The sequence below is a fragment of the Trichechus manatus genome, unplaced genomic scaffold (assembly GCF_000243295.1).
Source record: "Trichechus manatus latirostris isolate Lorelei unplaced genomic scaffold, TriManLat1.0 scaffold00182, whole genome shotgun sequence".
Classification (NCBI taxonomy): Eukaryota; Metazoa; Chordata; class Mammalia; order Sirenia; family Trichechidae; genus Trichechus; species Trichechus manatus.
In genome coordinates, this window is record NW_004444118.1 from 895,774 (window position 1) to 914,169 (window position 18,396).

An 18,396-nucleotide genomic window follows, 5' to 3' on the forward strand; every position below is an offset into this window, starting at 1 on the left:
CAGGTGTCAGGCTCCAAAGGAATGGTAAACAGAGTAAGGCTAGGACTACTCCCCCTGCCCAATAAAAAGGAGAAAGAAAAGGAAAATAACAGCAACTGTGACCTCAGACTTTCAGAAGGACTCTCACAGTCCATCAGCTTCTATCACCACCACCCTTCCTGCCAAAAGCATCTTTACCTAGATAGAGTCATCCAGGCTCCATCCTGTCCATCCCCAGGAGCTCTGAGGATTAAGGGCCAACACTGACGAAAGGGGTATTGGGAGATAGCACAAGAGGATTTTGATCAGCGGTATAGGGCTGGGCTGTTTCCAGCTCTTTAGTTGTGGAAGCCCACTTTGCATCCCTCCATCCTCACCTCTCTCTGGTCCTGCCTGCAGACTCCATGAAAATTGTTCTGTCACCTTTCAGACAGAGCACCCTTTGCCTCTCTGCCTCCATTACATTCTTCACCCACTGTCCACCTGTAGATGATACACCATTGGTTTATGTCACTGGACATACCGACGAGGGCCCCAGTTGCCATGGAGAGCAAATCCCTGAAGGCAACAAGGCAGTATACCCTTCCAGTCTATCCTCACTCACACACACACACACACACACACACACACACAGAGAGAGAGAGAGAGAGAGATTTCTCCTGCACCAACCCCACCCAGACAACTCAAAGCCATTTGGAGCAGCAGTCCCCAGGCTGGGCCTCTGGGCATTCCTGGGGAGTCAATCCAGCCCTTATGCCAGGTCCCCTGCCATGCAGCTGCCATCTACCCTCCAGGCCTGCAGCTCTTGAGATGCCATGCAGACTTTTCCACTCGTCCAGAGCTTCTTAAGTGCCTCTGATATACTCCATGTGTCCCAACAGGAAAACACACACTCATCAACTCTACAAAATGCTCCAGATGTGATCAAAGCCAGAGAGGCAAAAGAAAACAGAGATGGGGGTGTTCATGAATGGGGAGAGATTGGGCAAAAGGAAGAGAAAAATCCAGGGATGTGAGGGTAGGGAGACCCCCTGGGCAGCAGTGAGTCTGATGGAGGGAGTCTAGAACTGGGGTTCAGACTCCTGGGTTCCAACTCCTAGTTCAATGTGGTACCCTGTAAGACCTTGGGACTTGCCCCCAGACCAGCTCCAGGATCAGGTTTCTATCTCTGAAGAGCCATAGAAATTTAGACCTAGAGGGATGTTATAGATCACCTGGCCCAACCCTCTTATCTTTAGATGAGGAAGGTAATGTGCAAATCATCCTGCCTGGAGCATCACCCACCACCTCTACTCCCACATACCTCTCTACCTCCCAGTAACTGCTGCCTGTATTAAACTTCAGCAGGTGATAGCGGCACAGATTAAAGATTCCTCATGTGAAGGTGGCCTCAGACATGATTTCCCTGTCCCCCTGTCTCATTAATTCCGTTGTTAGAGGATCTCAGTTCCTCTTTCATAAAGTGAGGGAACCAGTCTGGGTGGCTTTCAAGGGTACTTTCAGACCTAAAAATTCCTAAGACCCCATCATCTATGGCAATACCCCCTTAGGGAACCAGGTCGTTTTACTCTAAAAGATCTTAGTGCCCCATTACAATCTCCTCCGAACATCTGACCAGATCCTTCCAATACCCCCACAGATCACCTTAGGATCCTTTCCTGGAAACATCTTTGTGTCTCACCAACACAGTTTTCCTCCCTAAAAAGGTAGCAAACCAGTTAAGATAATGCACTCTAGAGTCGTACTGCTTGAGGCTTTGGGGCAAGAGGCTTATTTACTCTGTGCTTCAGTGTACTCATCTTGAAAATGGGGAGGATTGTGCCAACCTCGCAGGGTTACAATAAAAATTCATAAGATAATGCATATAAAGGGTATGTGAAGATGACTGCATGTTAGTGATGGTTATTATCACTCCCATTACATGCAACCACCACTGGTAAACACCCACTGGATCACAGTCTAGAGAAATCTGTGGGTTTGTTGGGATGTGAAGGGGTGAGGATAAGAAGGAAAAAAAAAAAAATCTGTACAGAGTCATGCTATACAGACTGCCTATAAGTCCTCTCAAAGGACATCCAGAAGAGAAGCCTTTCTTTTCCTCAGACCCCCACCGCCACCTCTCTACCCTGTTTGATACAAACAGTGCAATCCCGTGCCCCAAACAGAAAAGCCTCAAGTTCTTTAAAAGTAAAAGCAAACCTATCATGTCAGCTCCACCCACACATATGCACCCACATACACTGAACCCTTCTAGGACTTGCTCTTTTTTCTTAGGATAAAGTCCAAAGTCCTTAACCGACCTACAAGATGCTTTATGATCTGGACCCTGCTTGCCTCCCCAACCTTGTCTTCCATCTCTACCCCCCACCACAAAGCTAATGCTCCTGTACCTGAGGTTTCCTCTTCCAGAAGCAGGGCACCATAGCACCATAGTAAGAGATCTGACTCAGGAGCTAGACTTAGAAGTTCAGATCTTACCTCTATTACTTACTAGCTGTGTGAACTTGGGCAACTTAATAACCTCTCTGTGTCTCAATTTCCTCATCAGTACAATGAAGATAATAGTATCTATCTCAAAGGGTTGTAGTGAGTTAGCAAATGCAAAGGTTTAGAACAGTGCCTGGCACATGGTAAACATCATGTAAGTGTTAGCTATTGTCGTTCTCTCGTCTTTGCCTGGCTAGCTTTGACTCATTCATCAAATCTTAGTTTAAATGTCACTTCTTCAGGGAGGCCTTCTCCAACTAGGTTGGGTCTCCCTATACCTATAGTCCCGCTAATCCTCACATTTCCCCCATAATAACCCTTGTCACTCTTACAATTAACTATGTGGTATGTGTGCTCCCTGCTAAACTGTATGCTCCTTGAGGTGAGACTAGGGAGGACCATAGCTCCAGATTTGCTTGGGACAGTCCTAGTTTATATCTGCTGTCTCAGCATGGTAGATTGTATTATTGTTTAACAAATATTATTTCCTCTCCCCTTGGGAAAGAGTATACTCCCCAGCTCCATGGATCTGTGGTTGGCCATGTTACTTGCATTGGCCAATGGAATGTTAGCAGATGTGATGTGAAATGCCTTAAAAGGGATTTAATGTTTCGAATTCTTTTCTTGTGCTCCTGTGATCCACCATGAGAGGGACATGCCCCAGGCAGCTGCTCATCTAAGGAAATGTGGAGACCTGCAGAGAAATGGGGCCAAGCCTAGCCAACCCTCAGCATGAAGAAGAGTTTTCCCAGTTAACCCAGAGACACATGAACAAGAAAAATAAATGATTGCTGTAAGTCTCTGAGTTTGGAGTGCTTTGCTATGTAGCATTATTGTAGAAATAGCTGACTAGTACACTCAGCATAATTATGAATAGTGCTCACTTTTACTTTCAAAAGTGTCCCAGCTTAGAAGATAAATCATATGATCACTCAAGGTCAGTCCATATCTATCTTGTCCACCACTTTAACTCCAGCACCTAAAATTGTGCCTGGAACAGAGAAGATACTCAATAAATATCTTGGATTATATTGAACTAAACTACGTGTTCTCTTAAGTCTCATTCTTGAGCAATAAATCTTCTCCACTACTGGATGGGCAAAGGTCTGAGTCTGGGGGCTCTGCCTTCTCTACTTCTTTTACCATGTCTCCATAGAGATGCTTCTGGCTAGCTGACAGATCATCAGAGGGCTTAACCTCACCATTCACAGCAGTCAAACCCTCAGAGAAGGGCTAATCTATCCACATGGGGATACAGTCTTACTGGATTTGATAGGAAGGGGAAATAGATCCTCGTAAGCAGAATATCCCACTGAAGAATGAGCAAGAAGGAACAGGCACGAGCCACAGAAAGAAGAATGTGCATGAGGCATCAGGTGGGTTTTCAGATGACTGAGTGCTCCTGAGTGGGGCAAAGAGACACCCTTAGTATATGGCAAATTCACTTCTCTCTGCTGAACACCTTGCCTTCCTGCCCAAAGGTGGAGGACAGGGCACACAATCCACCTAAGGAATTGCTTATATTTTGTTAGAATTGATAACATCTGGAAACTAAGCCATCACCCTTGCTCTCTTCCTGACTAACATACCCAAATGAAAAGTTCGAAATCCCAGTCCTCCAATCCCTTCTGTGTCTCTCCCGGCCATGCTCAGTGGAATATGGATTCTATGAAAGAAACTAACAAGGTCGAGCCAACCACTCTGAGGACTAAGCCCTCTAGAAGTATTTTCTGAGTCCCTTCTACAGGTAGTGTGGCTCAGGCTGAGTACCACTACCCCTTCACTGTCTGAATCAACCAATATGCCAGAGGCAGACAGCAAGCCCTGGCAGTTACCCAACTACCAATGTCTTTGAAATACCTTGAGACAATCCCAAGAAAGGTACCAGAGGGCAGCTGTCTTCCAGGCAGGGAACTTGAAGGGTTGTTTTTGTTTTGTCCCCTTTTGCTTACGTGTGTGACTTCCAGACCCACAAAATACTGTGGTTTTCCATTTCTAAAACAGAGGCATGTGCCTGTGTGAAAAGCCTGGGCGTGCTGGGCTAATTATATTTAACTATCTTGCGGTTGTTGTTGTAACGTGTGTTCCGCCGATGTTATTCAATGTGTTAGGATGCTTTCTGTTTATGTTGGTTACATACCCATGTGGTGTGGGTGGAGAACATCACTCAAGGGAATATCATTAGCAGGAATGGGGAGCTCAGGGGCTCCAGAGATACATGGCAGAACAGTGGCTAATGGGATCAAATAATTGGGCTGTGTCCATGGTAACTCATCCAGATGCTAGTCCCCTCCATCCTTTTAGGGTAAAATCAGTCCCTAAGATCTACCTGAAGTCCCTGACTCCCACAGAAAGGGTTGCACCTGCCATCACACAGCCTACAGGTTTTGTGGAAGAGACACAAAGATTCTTCTTGCTATATCAAGGTGGAGGTGGGGTGAGTGTGTCAGGTCCAAAGGGGCTGAATGACTTGTCCAAAGTTTCCCTAGGAGAGAAGGTGAGAGAAGAACTGAACCTTGATGGGCTCACTCTCACGTCACAGCCAGGAACACAATAATCCCTTTAACCTTTCTAAGCTCTGCTTTGCTACTTGCCTAAATTCTAGAGAAACCACTTGCTAAGAACAAAGACCAACCAGTTGCTGTGGAGTTAATTCCGATACACGTCGACCCAATGTGTGTCAGAGTAAAACTGTGCTCTGTAGGGTTTTCGACGGCTGATTTTTTTGGAAGTAGACTGCCAAGCCTTTCTTCCAAAGAACAAAGAAGTATGTTCATAGTAATGATCCTATCATTAAGCAGAAGCTGACTATGGTCAGTGTGCTCTGCTTACCAGCAGACTTCACAGTGTTCCTTCCAAGATGGGTAGTTGAAGGGATTAAGATTAGACAGCTAGAAACCCAGCTCTCCTGATAACCAGGTGGATGAAGCTCTAGACCACCTTCTGCCACATGGTACAATGGAAGAAAACATAGTTTCTGGAGTCAGACAGGTGTGGGTTTAAATCTCAGATGAGAAAGCTCTGTGGCTTTAGGAAGCCCTTTACCTTACTGAGCTCAGTATCCTCATATGTGAGCTGGAGGTAATAATACCCACCTTTTAGAGTTGCTGTGCAGTGTAGAGATCATACATGTAAAGGGTACAGGTACAGTGCATTGATTCACAATAAAAACAAACTTTGTCTTATGATTATATTTGTCAAAACCCTTGTGCTGAAGAACTGTATAAAATTTGCTACTTTGAATATTATAAATTTTCCCCAGCAAGGAGATAAATAATAGCTTTATTTAACCAGACCTGTGCCCATCCACCAGAGTATTTGGCCAATACTTAACCCTCACAATAATATTGAGGGGCAGGCACGACAAGCATTATGGTCCCTATTTTATAGCTAAGGAAACCGAAGCTCAGAGAGAGAATGGCTTGCCCAAATACTCCATCAATGGGACTAAAGGTGGGCTTAAAACTGAGTTCTTTTTATTCTTAACCCACCGCCCCTAGTCTGAAGGAATGTCCCTAGGCAAGTACTTCAAGATTGGATAAGAACATGTGTGTTCACTCTATACATCTTTTTAATTTAGTACGTGGTCTCCTCCATTTTCTTTGTGGAGAAGGGAGTTCCTATTTGTTTAACTCTGCCTCCATATCTTCATATGTATGCCTCTCCAAATCTTTGATCACATGACTTTTCCTTCTCTGAAATATTTCCAGCCCGGGTGAGTTTTTCTTTAGGTAGGATGACCTGAGCTGGACACGTGAGGCTTTGCCATGATTTGGTAAATCACTAAGAGATGCAGTCCTGGTTTGGATCTAAAATGTTTTCTGAGAATTTTCAGGATCAGAGGGTGCTTCAATACATCATGTGGATGTTTCTAGAAAGAGTACCAGTCACCCCCAACAATCTTTGCCTAATATATGGCTGGCAGCCCTGAGCCCATCATCACAGACATCTAGTTAAGGGGTCAATTTTCCCCAAGATCTTTTCCAAATGCTGTTTTCTTACACACTCACAGTTACTTTTTTGTAAATTTTCTCCACCTGTTTATCCCCTCATTTCTCAGAGAAGCCCAGTGGTCATCTACAAACTTGGAGATTTCACCTTGAACACCGGGTCCTTGAGACTAGGGTATGCTAATTCATGTCAATATCCCCAGAACCAGTATTTGATATACAGTCAGTGCAAAATATATGTTGACTTAAATACTATATTGGGCGAGGTGGGTGTAAAGGTCCACCTCTGAGTTTCGCAGGCCAGTGAGTCCCAAGGAGGGTGATCATGCTGATGAGGCTGTTTGAATACCCCATATCATATGAGGATGTGTAGAAAGGACTGGGAGTGTTTCGTGTGAAGAAAACTTGTGTGTATGAGAATTGTTATGGACACAATAGCTATTTTTATATACTTAAAGGGCTGTCCTACAAAGAGGTGCATTCTCGTTCCATGTGGCTCCAGGGAGCAGAACTGGAAGCAAAAGGGGAAATCAGCAGAGTTCTCACTTGGCTCCATGACCTCCTAATGGCTAGAAATGTCCAACAGAGAAACAAGCTGCCCCGGAGGCAGGGTGCTCCTGATCATAAGAAAAATCAAGCAGAGGCTGGCCAACTGTTAGATGAATGTGCTATGAAAAGAACTCTTCATTACTGCATTCTGGGGTCAAGTGCTGAACTGCATGACCTCTGTGCTTCCTTCTACTGCTAGGATGTTATGGTTTCTCCCCAGAAGTTTGGATAACTGAGAGTTTATTGTGCACAGTGTCAAAAAAAAAAAAAAAAAAAAAACCCAGTTGCTGTCGAGTCAATTCCAACTCATGGCAACCCCATGTGTACAGAGTAGAACTGCTCCATAGGGTTTTCAAGGCTGTGGTCTTTCAGAAGTAGATAGCCACACCTTTGTTCTGAAGTGCCTTTAGGTGGTTCGAACGGCCAAACTTCCAATTAATAGTTGAGTGCTTAACCATTTGTACCAGCCAGTGACTCCACACAAGGGTCAAGGGAATCCTAAATATATAGCTTGGTCATACTTTTTGCAGAATAATATCAGCTTCTCTACCTCCCTGGGATATAGGACATGACATAGAGGGTCAGAGAGGCAAAGGAGGCAACCGTACCATGAAATTCTGGGTGGCTATGGGGAACAGAACAAGGGAATACTCTGTGGTTTAAAGTCAAGAAGGGTGTGTGTTAGGGTTGTATCCTTTCACCATATTTATTCAATCTGTATGCTGAGCAAATAATCTGAGAAGCTGGACTATTTGAAGAAGAATGGGTCATCAGGATTGGAAGAAGACTCATTAACAACCTGCTTTATGCAGATGACACAACCTTCCTTGCTGAAAGTGAAGAGGACTTGAAGCACGTACTGAAGAAGATTAAAGACCATAGCCTTCAGTATGGATTACACCTCAAAATAAAGAAAACAAAAATCCTCACAACTGGACCAGCAAGTAACATCATGATAAATGGAGAAAAGATTGAAGTTGTCAAGAATTTCATTTTACTCAGATCCACAATCAACGCCCATGGAAGCAAGAGTCAAGAAATCAAACTACATATTGCATTGGGCAAATCTACTGCAAAAGACCTCTCTAAAGTGTTAAAAAGCAAAGATGCCACTTTAAGGACTAAGGTGCACCTGACCCAAGCCATGATGTTTTCAATCACCTCATGCATGTAAAAGCTGGACAATGAATAAGGAAGACCAAAGAAGAATTGATGACTTTGAATTATGGTGTTGGTGAAGAATACTGAATATGCCATGGACTGCCAGAAGAACCAACAAATTTGTCTTGGAAGAAGTACAGCCAGAATGCTCATTAGAAGCAAGAATGGCAGGACTTCATCTCATATACTTTGGACATGTTATCAGGAGGGACCAATACCTAGAGAAAGACATCATGCCTGGTAATGTAGAGGGTCATCGAAAAAGAGGAAGACCCTCAATGAGATGGACTGACACAGTGGCTGCAACAATGGGCTCAAGCATAACAACGATTGTGAGGATGGCACAGGACTGGGCAGTGTTTCCTTCTGTTGTACATAAGGTCACTATGAGTTGGAACCAATTTGATGGCCCCAAACAACAACAATGGATGGTGGCTGTATTTGATCAAACTTCCTTCCTGTAGTCTCCGCCAAATGGTACTGATGAGTACCATGAGATGTGGGAGTCTACCCTCAGGAGACTGAGACAGTCTTTGGCTGCAGTCTTGATCCAGAGCTGAGAGTCTCATACTTCAACCCCTATTATCATGAGTCAATCAAAAGACCAGCAACTTCTCTGGAAGTTACAAACTGGATTGGAGTGGCACTCAGTAGAGGGAGAGGACAAAAGAAGACTAGGATAGAGCTTTTTTACAGCTAGATTTAATTAGCAGCCTGACTTATTTCAATTGGAGGCCTGATGGTAAAGTGGTTAAAGCGCTCATTCAGCTGCTAACCAGCAGGTCTGTGGTTTGAATCCACCAGCTGCTCCATGGGAGAAAGATGTGGCAATCTGCACTCAAAAGGTTTATAGCCTTGAAAACCCTATGAGGCAGTTAGACTCTGGCCTATAGGGTCACGATAATTTGGAAATCTACTCGGTGGCAGAGGGTTTGGTATTGGTTTTGGACTTATTTCATAATCTATTAAACAGACCAGAATATAACAGCACGAAGCATTATCATCCTCCTTTCTGCTCTGCCTCAACCAGCAACTGCCTGTTTTCCTCTGTCTACTCTACTCTCATACCTTCAGAGATACAAGAAAAACATTCTTCAGGCCCATGAGATATTCTTTCCTTCTAGCTTGCAAAATGTTTCCCAGCTAAATCCAGTACTTCAAATGCTGAGACCTGTGCAAATACCAAGGTGCTGGTCCCAACTTCATCTCTACTCAGCTTCCTCTCTTAGATCCAGCCTCACTTCTTTCTAGCCTTGGATTCCCGGCTAACTTACAGAGCAGAGCAAGGGACACAGGCCACGTTGGCACAGTAATCCTTACAGATGAGGTCTGCAAATCTAGTTCTTGATCTAACCACTCCAATCAGTAGTGAGGAAGGATCTGACTGAATGAATGTGATTTTCAGCCATCCATAACAGGCTAAGCAATAAATCCATATACAAGGCGGTCCAGACTGGAGATGAAGACACATTCAGGACATTTAACCTCTGTCCTTCAGAAAGCAATGTTTCCAATTCCAGTGCCACCTCTTCCATGAAGTCTTCTCTTATTCTGCTAATAGCAGTCGCTCCTCATCTGCTGTCTCCTACGATTGTGCTTGTACTTACATTATAGTTCTTACAGCCCTCACTTCCTCCTGCCTTGTACATGTCCGTCTCTCTGCTTAACCGCTAGATCCTTAATGGCACAAAGTCATTTTTGAGCCTCCCCATGTTGCCGAGCACAGAGACTTGTTCATTGTTATTGTTCATAAATGTTTACTGCATTGGGCTGAATTACCTTTATAAATCCCAGGGAAGGATCAAGGGGAGCAGTAGGACTCAGGAAATAATTAATCATGGGTTGATCAACATTTCTCTCTCTCCCTTTCCTCCCCCAAACCAGCTGTGGCCAGTCCTTCCCGAGCCTGGCCTGCTGAGAAGCCTCCTAAGAAAGAATGTGGCCCCCTCTACCTCCCCCTTGGAGGGATTTGGATGGGTCACATTTCAGGAGGATAGAAGTGGGGCCCAGAGACAGGGAGAGAAGGATCAAATCACACAGCTTGCTGGTGGCAGTCCTGGAGAACACTGGCAAGGACAATGGCCTCTGTTTCGGGCCATTGTTGTTGCTGTTAGCTGCCTTCCAGTCAGCCCCCGACTCATGGCAATCCCATGCACAATGGAAGGAAATACTGCCCGGTCCACCGTCATCCCCATAATCAGTTTTGGATCAGACCATTGTGATCCATAAGGTTTTCATTAACTGATTTTCAGAAGTATATTGCCAGGCCTTTCTTCCTAACCTGTCTTAGTCTGGAAACTCTGCTAAAACCTGTTTAGCATCATAGCAACATGCAAACTTCCACTATCAGATGGGTGGTGGCTGTGCATGAGGAGCATTGGTGAGGAATCAGACTCGGGTCTCTCACGTGGAAGGCAAGAATTCTACCACTGAACCACCATTACCCCCTATCTTGAGGTAGGAGGAGGGAAAGCAAATTCCTGTGATACCAGGTTCTCAACCGGTGAGACTTGAGAGGACTGGGATTCTAAGATGGTAGAGATGTGTTGCAAGGTAGGGACACAGTGTTACCCCAGCTGTCCACCAGGAAAAGAAGCCACAGATGAATAACCAAAGGCTCTTTAGATGATATAATGCCCCTGACATCACTCTAAGATAATTGTGGAAGCTGTTCCATTTTCCAGGCTTCAAGAGAATCCCAGGACTGCCACATGGATGGGCTTCATGCCTAGGCCTGATGTAAGTGCAAGAAGCTTCACTTGTGCAGAGGGGCATCCTTGAAAGAGAAGGAATGAAGATAGGCCATTTGCCCCTCTCCAGACTGTAATCCTGATTTGGTGTAGTGAATGCTGCCTGTGTTATCCCCTTGGCAGATTATCCAAGGTCAGCAGGTTGCAATCTCCCAGCCCTAGCAGACTTCTGCACCCCTCTCTTCCTCATTCTACCATGGGCAGGCAGTGGCAGACGCTTAGAAAATGCAATGATTTTTGTACATCAGCTTCAGCAATGTTTAGTCAGAAGCTAAATCAAACTCAGATGATGTTTAGAGACTATTGTTTTATCTCATCTATATCAAAACCTACAAGCTAAAAAAACTGGCCTGTGAGCAGATATTAATTTTAGGGAAAAGATAAGCTATGGTCCTGACTAATTTTGGATCAGACCTGTACAAATCAAAAGGCCCAGGTCCCCAAGGTCCCCCAGAAAATAAAAGCAGCTTCCCTCCTGGGGTCTTGGGGTGTTAAACCAGAGCCCAGAGGGCAGATATCTACTCTTCTCGCTATGAGGACCCTATTATTGATGCCTAAGAGGAGTCAAGAGGCTAGAAGAGCCATTTCCCTCCAGCTCAGGCATCATTTCCCTCTATTTTCTTAGTCACAAACTTTGTTTCTCTCTTGGTACAAAAGCCACTGCCTGGAGGTTTCCAGAAGAATCTTCTGTGAGCTGGGCTGCACTCACCCACCCAGGACCCTAGTGATTACCTCCCTGGCAAACTTTTCAGACAACTCTTAAACACACGCACACACAGGCACACAGATTAGGTCTGCAGGCTCAAAGGTTTCCAGAGCAAAGGTAAGATCCAGGGTAGAGAGGCCCTTGGGCTGGGAGAGGTCCATCAGCAGTCTCACAGTACAGCCTGCTGGGCGCCAGTGATGGTGCAGCCAGGTGAGAAGAGGGGACAGGGGTGCAGGAAGGACACCTTGCCTCCCCTCTGTCCACTTTTAACATCCAGAAAGGAGCCTCAAACCCCAAGCCTCAAGTTTAGTCTTTAAGCCCTGTGGTGGGAAGGGGAAGGATGGCTAGTCCTGGGGCTTTTAAAAAGCAGATTTCTCACCCCCACCGAGCTTTCAACTGCTCAATGGAAAGTGGTTTTTAATTGCTTTTAGGTGCCACTGAGTCGATTTTCAACTCATAGTAACCCCATGTGACATAGTAGAACTGTCCCATTGGAATTTCTTGGCTGTAATCTTTATGGGAGCAGATCACCAGGTTTTTCTCCCACAGAGCCACTGGGTGGGTTCAAACTGCCAACCTTCTGGTTAGCAGCCAAGCACTTAACCATTGTGCCACCAGGGTTTCTTGGAAAGTGTTTTAGAATGCTCCAGAGGACTGGTATTGGGAGGAGCATTAGGACATCATAGGAGGAAAAGAAGCTCAGTGCTGAAAATGCAGAGGTGAGCTCCCAAGCAAGTAGGAGGGAGATGCTTCAGCTAGACCTCTGTATGAATTATCATAATCAACTTGCATAAGACTCTCCTGCTTCTGCCCATCTTTCATCACAGACCACATTGTTCAACTTCTGCTTGAGGACACAAAAACCAAACCCATTGCTGTTGAGTTGATTCTGACTCACAGCAACCCTATAGGACAGAGTAGAACTGTCCCATTGGGTTTCCAAGGAGCAGCTGGTGGGTTCAAACTGCTGACCTTTTCGGTTAGCCCCCAAGCTCTTAACCACTACGCCACCAGGGCTCACAAGGTAGGTACAGTTCACATTAGAAATTAGTCATGGAACAAAACCTATCACACAGTGGGGGCCATTGATGACTCAGGGAAGGAGCCACCATGGCAGTGTCCAAGATGGGAGACACTGGGCTCTGTAGGCAGAACAGGTCCCAACAGGCTTTGGCAGCAAAGATGGAGAAGAAGTGGCAGGAGAGAGAAATGGTGCTGAAGAGGCACCAACAGGTCTTGGTGTCAGACTGGGAAGTAGAGGTGTACCCAGGGACCGCTGAGGTCCGAAGCTTGTAGGATGAAGAGGAGGAAGGAGATGCCTTTGACAGAATCAGAGATCAAGAGAGGGCCATTTGGGAAAAGTGTGCGAGTGATGATTTAGGGTGGGGCCTGCTGAGTGAGAGTAGTTCTTGCCTCTCCTCATACCCTCCACCCCAGTTTTCTCTTTACGAGCTCTCCAGGTGCCTTCTCCTGGCTTCCCTGCCTCTATTTGCCCCCCCATATGCCTAATCCCTCTGTGCCCTCCCTCTTTCCTTCCACTTTCCCATTGCTATCACTTTTCCTCTTTACAGCAGCACCTTGAGGTCAGGTCCTCATGCCACTGGGTAGACAATGAAAGCCCTCACTTTACTCCCCACATTACCCTGTATCCCTTCTTGTCTCACCTGCCCTTCCCCTCCAGCTGGTGCTGGTGCTGGGAGACCCCCGAGGCTCCAACCTTCTCCTCCCTCCCAGCTGAGCTGCTGGGCTTGAGAGCTACCTGAGTAATCTGATCTGCGAGGAGCAGGGTACAGCCTCCAGCCCCACTCCAGCATACCGTGCCCTGTCTAGACAGATTTGAGCTCTATCAGGTTTCTAGAGTCCTCAGGAAACGCTAGGCCCCAGAGAAGGGCTCGGCTCCAAAGGCAATTCTTCCCCTGCAGGTGAGGCTGCTTTGGTGGCCAAAAACGAATGCATATTGGAGCCATTTCCTACTTAGCTGGCAGCGAGTCACCTGAAGCCTCAGGGAGGGCAAGACAGGGCTCTGTGAAATGGGAGAATATTTTTTGTTTTTTAATCAACTTTAAAAAACGGATGGGTAGTTGGAGGAAAACAGGCGACAGAGTGGGTGGCCACTTGAGATCCAGAGAGAAAGATCAAAGCCCACCAAGAATGGAGTAAGCAGCCTTGGTGTGGCCCAGAGAACAGTCTAGGTGGCCCATGCCGCCTAAGAGGCAGCCAGGGAATGGGAGGTGCTCGGCAACGGGCCTCGGTCACAAGCACCCCAGGCCCTTGCTCCCCAACCCGAGCGCTTTGGTTAACAGTCTTCAGCTGGAACAAACACCTGGTGTCAGGAGACGTCCAACCCAGCTCCCAGATTCCTGGGAGGCCTGTTACATCTCTGTGTCTGTGCAGGAGGTGAACCTGCCCAAACCCTGGCCCCCATGCTGCTTCCTTTTTCCAAGAAGAAGCTGGAATTCCTCCCTCTGGACTCAATCCTTCTGGCTGCTGCCCCTCTCACAGTCCCAGCCGGGGCAATCAGCCAGGAATACTCTCTGTATTTACAGGCAGATTAATTAGCTCATTAGAAGAGCCACAAGTGACTGTGTGGCAGTGAGTCCATCAGGTCAGCCATGGGGCCTCCCTCTGAAAGTTCAAGTCCCCCTTCTTTTCCAAATGAGCATGCTCTACCAAATTACCTCTCAGATTCCTCAGTTCAACCTCCCATTTTAGGACAACAAGGATCCTGAAGACCAAAGAGGGAATGTGACTTGTCCAAAGAGACAATAGGATGTAGTGGCAGGAGCTGGACGAGAGCCCTCAGCACAGTGAGTTCCCACTTCACTGCATGGCCTCCCAACATTGCAGCCAGGAAGAAGGTTGGGTTCTAAGAGCCTATCGAGTTTCTAGAGCCCTTAGCCCATTTTAGGCTAGTCAGACCGACTGCATTCCAGTAAGTTCTTTCACAGGGCTTTTCACCAAAGTTCTATAGAAACTGAGGAAATTCCCAAGTTGCCAGGCACTGCACATCATTCCTAGGAACAGCACTGAAGGGAGAAATTTCAAGACCAGTCTCACCTCCTTTATAATCTGGAGAAGGCATAAAAAGTCCATATTCCCTCTCAGGCCAACCAGCTTATTCCCCATGTGATTTGCCATATCTTCCCTTCCTCTGGCCAACACTGTGACCACTTGGACATAACCCAAGAGTTTGCTTAACCCACAGTTTGCTTCCCTAGGACAATCAGATGAGTTTGAAGGAAAAGAGTAAGAGAGATAGCTCCATTCACCCCTCTGAAAGAGCAGGCAGGGAAAGAAAGATCACAGTGCTGAAAACTCAAGACAACATCCATGGTGTATCAATCCACATTATCTGCTGCTCCCCACAGATCCATTCTGCTCCTCTATCCTCCAGCTGCTTCCCCACCCATAAGGCATGGAGCAGGTTATCATAGAAAGCAGACACCTCTGCTTGACCAACAGACTTCTAGAGGCCAAGAGAGTTGATAATAGATCTTTCAGGATTTGCATCTTCCCAAGAGTCCCCTTCCACATCTTACCTGATGAGGTCAATAGGTTGAAACTTATAAAACACTCCATAACGTGCCCATTCTTGGTACAGCAGCTAAACAAGAAAAACAGGAAAACAGATTAGGGGTAGAGGGGGGCAACTGTTCACCTTATTTGGTCTGTCCCACCAAGTCAAAATTTTATCCCCTAAGCCCAGCTTCTAGGAAAATGCTCATGAGATACCCACAGGTAAGATGTCCAAAGGCAGTAGGCTACAGAAACTGGCTTACTATTCCCCAAATAATAAAGGTGATCTTTATCATACTCCGGAGAAGTCCTACACCTGATATGCATAACCCCTCCTTCTTTCTTCCCTTGCTTTGCCTAGTCCAGCAAAATGAGTCCCGGCATTCATTGATTCACTCACTTAACATTTCTTGAACGTCTATTATGTGCCAGGCATTGTCCAGACTCTGGACACAGCAAAAAATAAAACAAAGTCACTACTGTCACAGAGCTTACACCTTGGTATGGGGAAACAAATACTAAACAAATAAATATATAATATTTATAAATACCATGAAGCAAAATAAATTAAGATAAATTAAGGTAAGGAGCGTGGAGGATGAAGTTTAGATAGAGTTGTCAGGGAAGGCCTCTCTGAGGACCTCCTCAGAGTTTAAGGAGGACAGGACATTTGAGTTGAAACCTGAAGGAAGTTGAGGAGTGAGCCCTGAGGAGGAAGAAGAGCATTCCAGGAACAAGAGCACTCCTCCCATGCAAAGGCCTTGAGGCAAGTAAGTGTATGTCTCAGGAAGAACAGGGTAGTAGCAGTGTGGCTGGGGCAGAGTGAGTATGGGGGGACTAATGGGAGTTAATGTCAGAGAATCCTAGGGTGACCAGATCAGTCAGGACTTGTAGGCCATTCTAAGAACTTTGGACTTTGCTCTTAAGGAAGCCATTTTGAGAAGTTTGCAGCAGAAGAGAGAAACTATCTGACTTAGCTAGTAGAATGCTCACTCTGACTACTATGTGGCAAGTAGACTGAAAGCAAGGGTAGAGCAAGGAAGCTACTGTAACAGTCCAGGAAAAAAATGATGGTTGCTTGAGCCGTGGTGGTAGTGGGAGAAGTATTGAGAAGTGGTTGGTTCTGCTTATATTTTAAACGTCAGGTCAACAGGATTTACTGTTGGATTGAATGTGGGGTAAAAGAAAATGAGAACTTTGCCTGAGTGATTGAGTTAATGGTGATTTCATTTACTAAAATAGGGAAGACTGCCTGAAGAAGAGGCTAGGAGGGGTGACCCAAGTATTCGGTTCTGGAAGTGTTAATTTGAGATGCCCTTTAGGCATCCGCATGGAGATGAAGAATAAACAGATGGACATAAATGTCTGGAGTGTGAAGAAGAGTCCAGACTGAAGATGAAAATTTGGAAATTATCAGAAAAGAGATGATTTTTAAAGTCCTTAGCCTATGGATTCAATTGCCAAGGAAGAGAGAGTAGATTGAGAAGAGTTCTGAAATCTGGGCCTTGGATCATGCCAGCATTTAAAGATCTGGGAGATGATGAAGAACCAGCAAAGGAGATAGAAGCAGTAGCCAGTGATGTGGAAGAGAACCATTAGTGTGTATGTCCTGGAAGCCAAGGGAAGAACAGGTTTCAAAGAGGAGAAAATGACTAGCAGTGCCAAATGCTGCAGATAGGTCAGGTCAGACAAAAATTGAGAACTGCCCATTGGATTCACTGACTTAAAGGTCCCTAATGACCTTGACAAGAGTGGTAGAGTGGAGGGGTGGGGGAAATAACCTGAGAGTAGCACATTCAAGTGCTTAAGGGCAGAAACAATGCATCAAACACACAACACAATGCCATCTGGTGGTGTTTTCATAGCAACTTTGGCAAAACTGGCCCATGGACACAATTTGTATATCAATCCCAGGGGCAAATCACCCCTCTCAATATTTTAGTGTCTGTTATGGTTTGAATTGTGTCCCCCAAAATGTGTGTCAACTTGGTTAGGCCATGATTCCCAGTATTATGTGATTGTTCACCATTTTGTCATCTGTTGTGATTCTCCTATGCGATGTAAATCCTATCTCTATGATGTTAATGAGGCAGGATTGCAGGCAGTTATGTTGATGAGGCAGAACTCAATCTACAAGATTAGATTGTATATTGAGTCAATCTCTTTTGATATATAAAAGAGAAGAGAGAAGCGAGCAGAGACAGGCAGACCTCATACCACCAAGAAACAAGAGCCAGGAGAAAAGCTTTGGACTCGGGGTCCCTGTGCTGAGAAGCTCCTCAGCTGGGGAAGATTGATGACAAGGATCTCCCCCCAGAGCTGACAGACAGAGAAAGGCTTCCCCTAGTGCTGACACCCTGAATTCGGACTTCTAGCCTCCTAGACTATGAGAGAATAAATTTCTCTTTGTTAAAGCCATCCACTTGTGGTATTTCTGTGATAACAGCACTCGATAGCAAAGACATTATCAAACATTTAGCCAGCAAGATTCATAGATCATCCATTTGTTAATAATGTAATTGAATAATGAACTATCAGTTGGACATGATCTAATTATCCATGCTGAATAGATATTGACACATAATCATATGTCTATAAATGACAGATTATTATAATACCATTGCTGTCTTGTTGTGGTCTTTATTCTCCTCACACATCACGTCTCCTCATACATCACACAGAATTCACAAGGAATTCTGTTAATGAGAACCTATTCTGACCAGGTATTTAGTTGAACATCAGCCCTAAAGAACATCATCCTTTTCGCATAAGAATCTTTAAAGACATTATATTAACTGAAATGAGAATTAGTGTTGCTACTCAATGGATATAGACTTTTGTTGTCATAGCATTTCCCAACAACTGGAAAATAAAACTAGAAACTACACAAATCCCAACAGAGCAAACTGCATCCACAGTTACCACCATTTGCGAAGGAGGAAACCCAGAAACAAAATGAGGTCACACAGGACATGACGAGAAGTGGACAGTCTGAGTTCATGAGTTTTGATGCTGCTCATTCCCATAGGTGACTCTTAACCTGATCTTATTGTTATTATTCTATCTCCTCCATCACCACCACCACCGCCGCGCCCCCCGCCCCGCCCCCATCTTGGGTGCATCTACTGCGCTGGGTTTTGCTTCCCTCTCCTGAGTACAAACCCTGGGCTCACCAGCACCTGGTTGTCACAGTGACATCATTTGTGTCCCCAAGGGAGGTCAGCTTGTTTCAGGAGATACAGACTGGATCCCCCTCGAGGGCTGCAGGACGTCACTGCCAACCTCCTAGGCTCTGATA

At 45.5% G+C, this 18,396-nt stretch overlaps 1 protein-coding gene across 1 annotated transcript in view; it reads right to left on the reverse strand.

The window, feature by feature from the left end:
• ANO2 (anoctamin 2) overlaps window positions 1-18,396 on the reverse strand; it is a 448,737-nt gene that overhangs the window by 256,785 nt on the left and 173,556 nt on the right. Inside the window, exons 11-12 of the mRNA XM_012558707.1 lie at window positions 15,122-15,186; window positions 13,342-13,355 (exon numbers count right to left, since the gene is read on the reverse strand). Of these exons, the coding sequence (XP_012414161.1) occupies window positions 13,342-13,355; window positions 15,122-15,186 (79 nt within the window). The remainder of the gene's footprint in view (window positions 1-13,341; window positions 13,356-15,121; window positions 15,187-18,396) is intronic.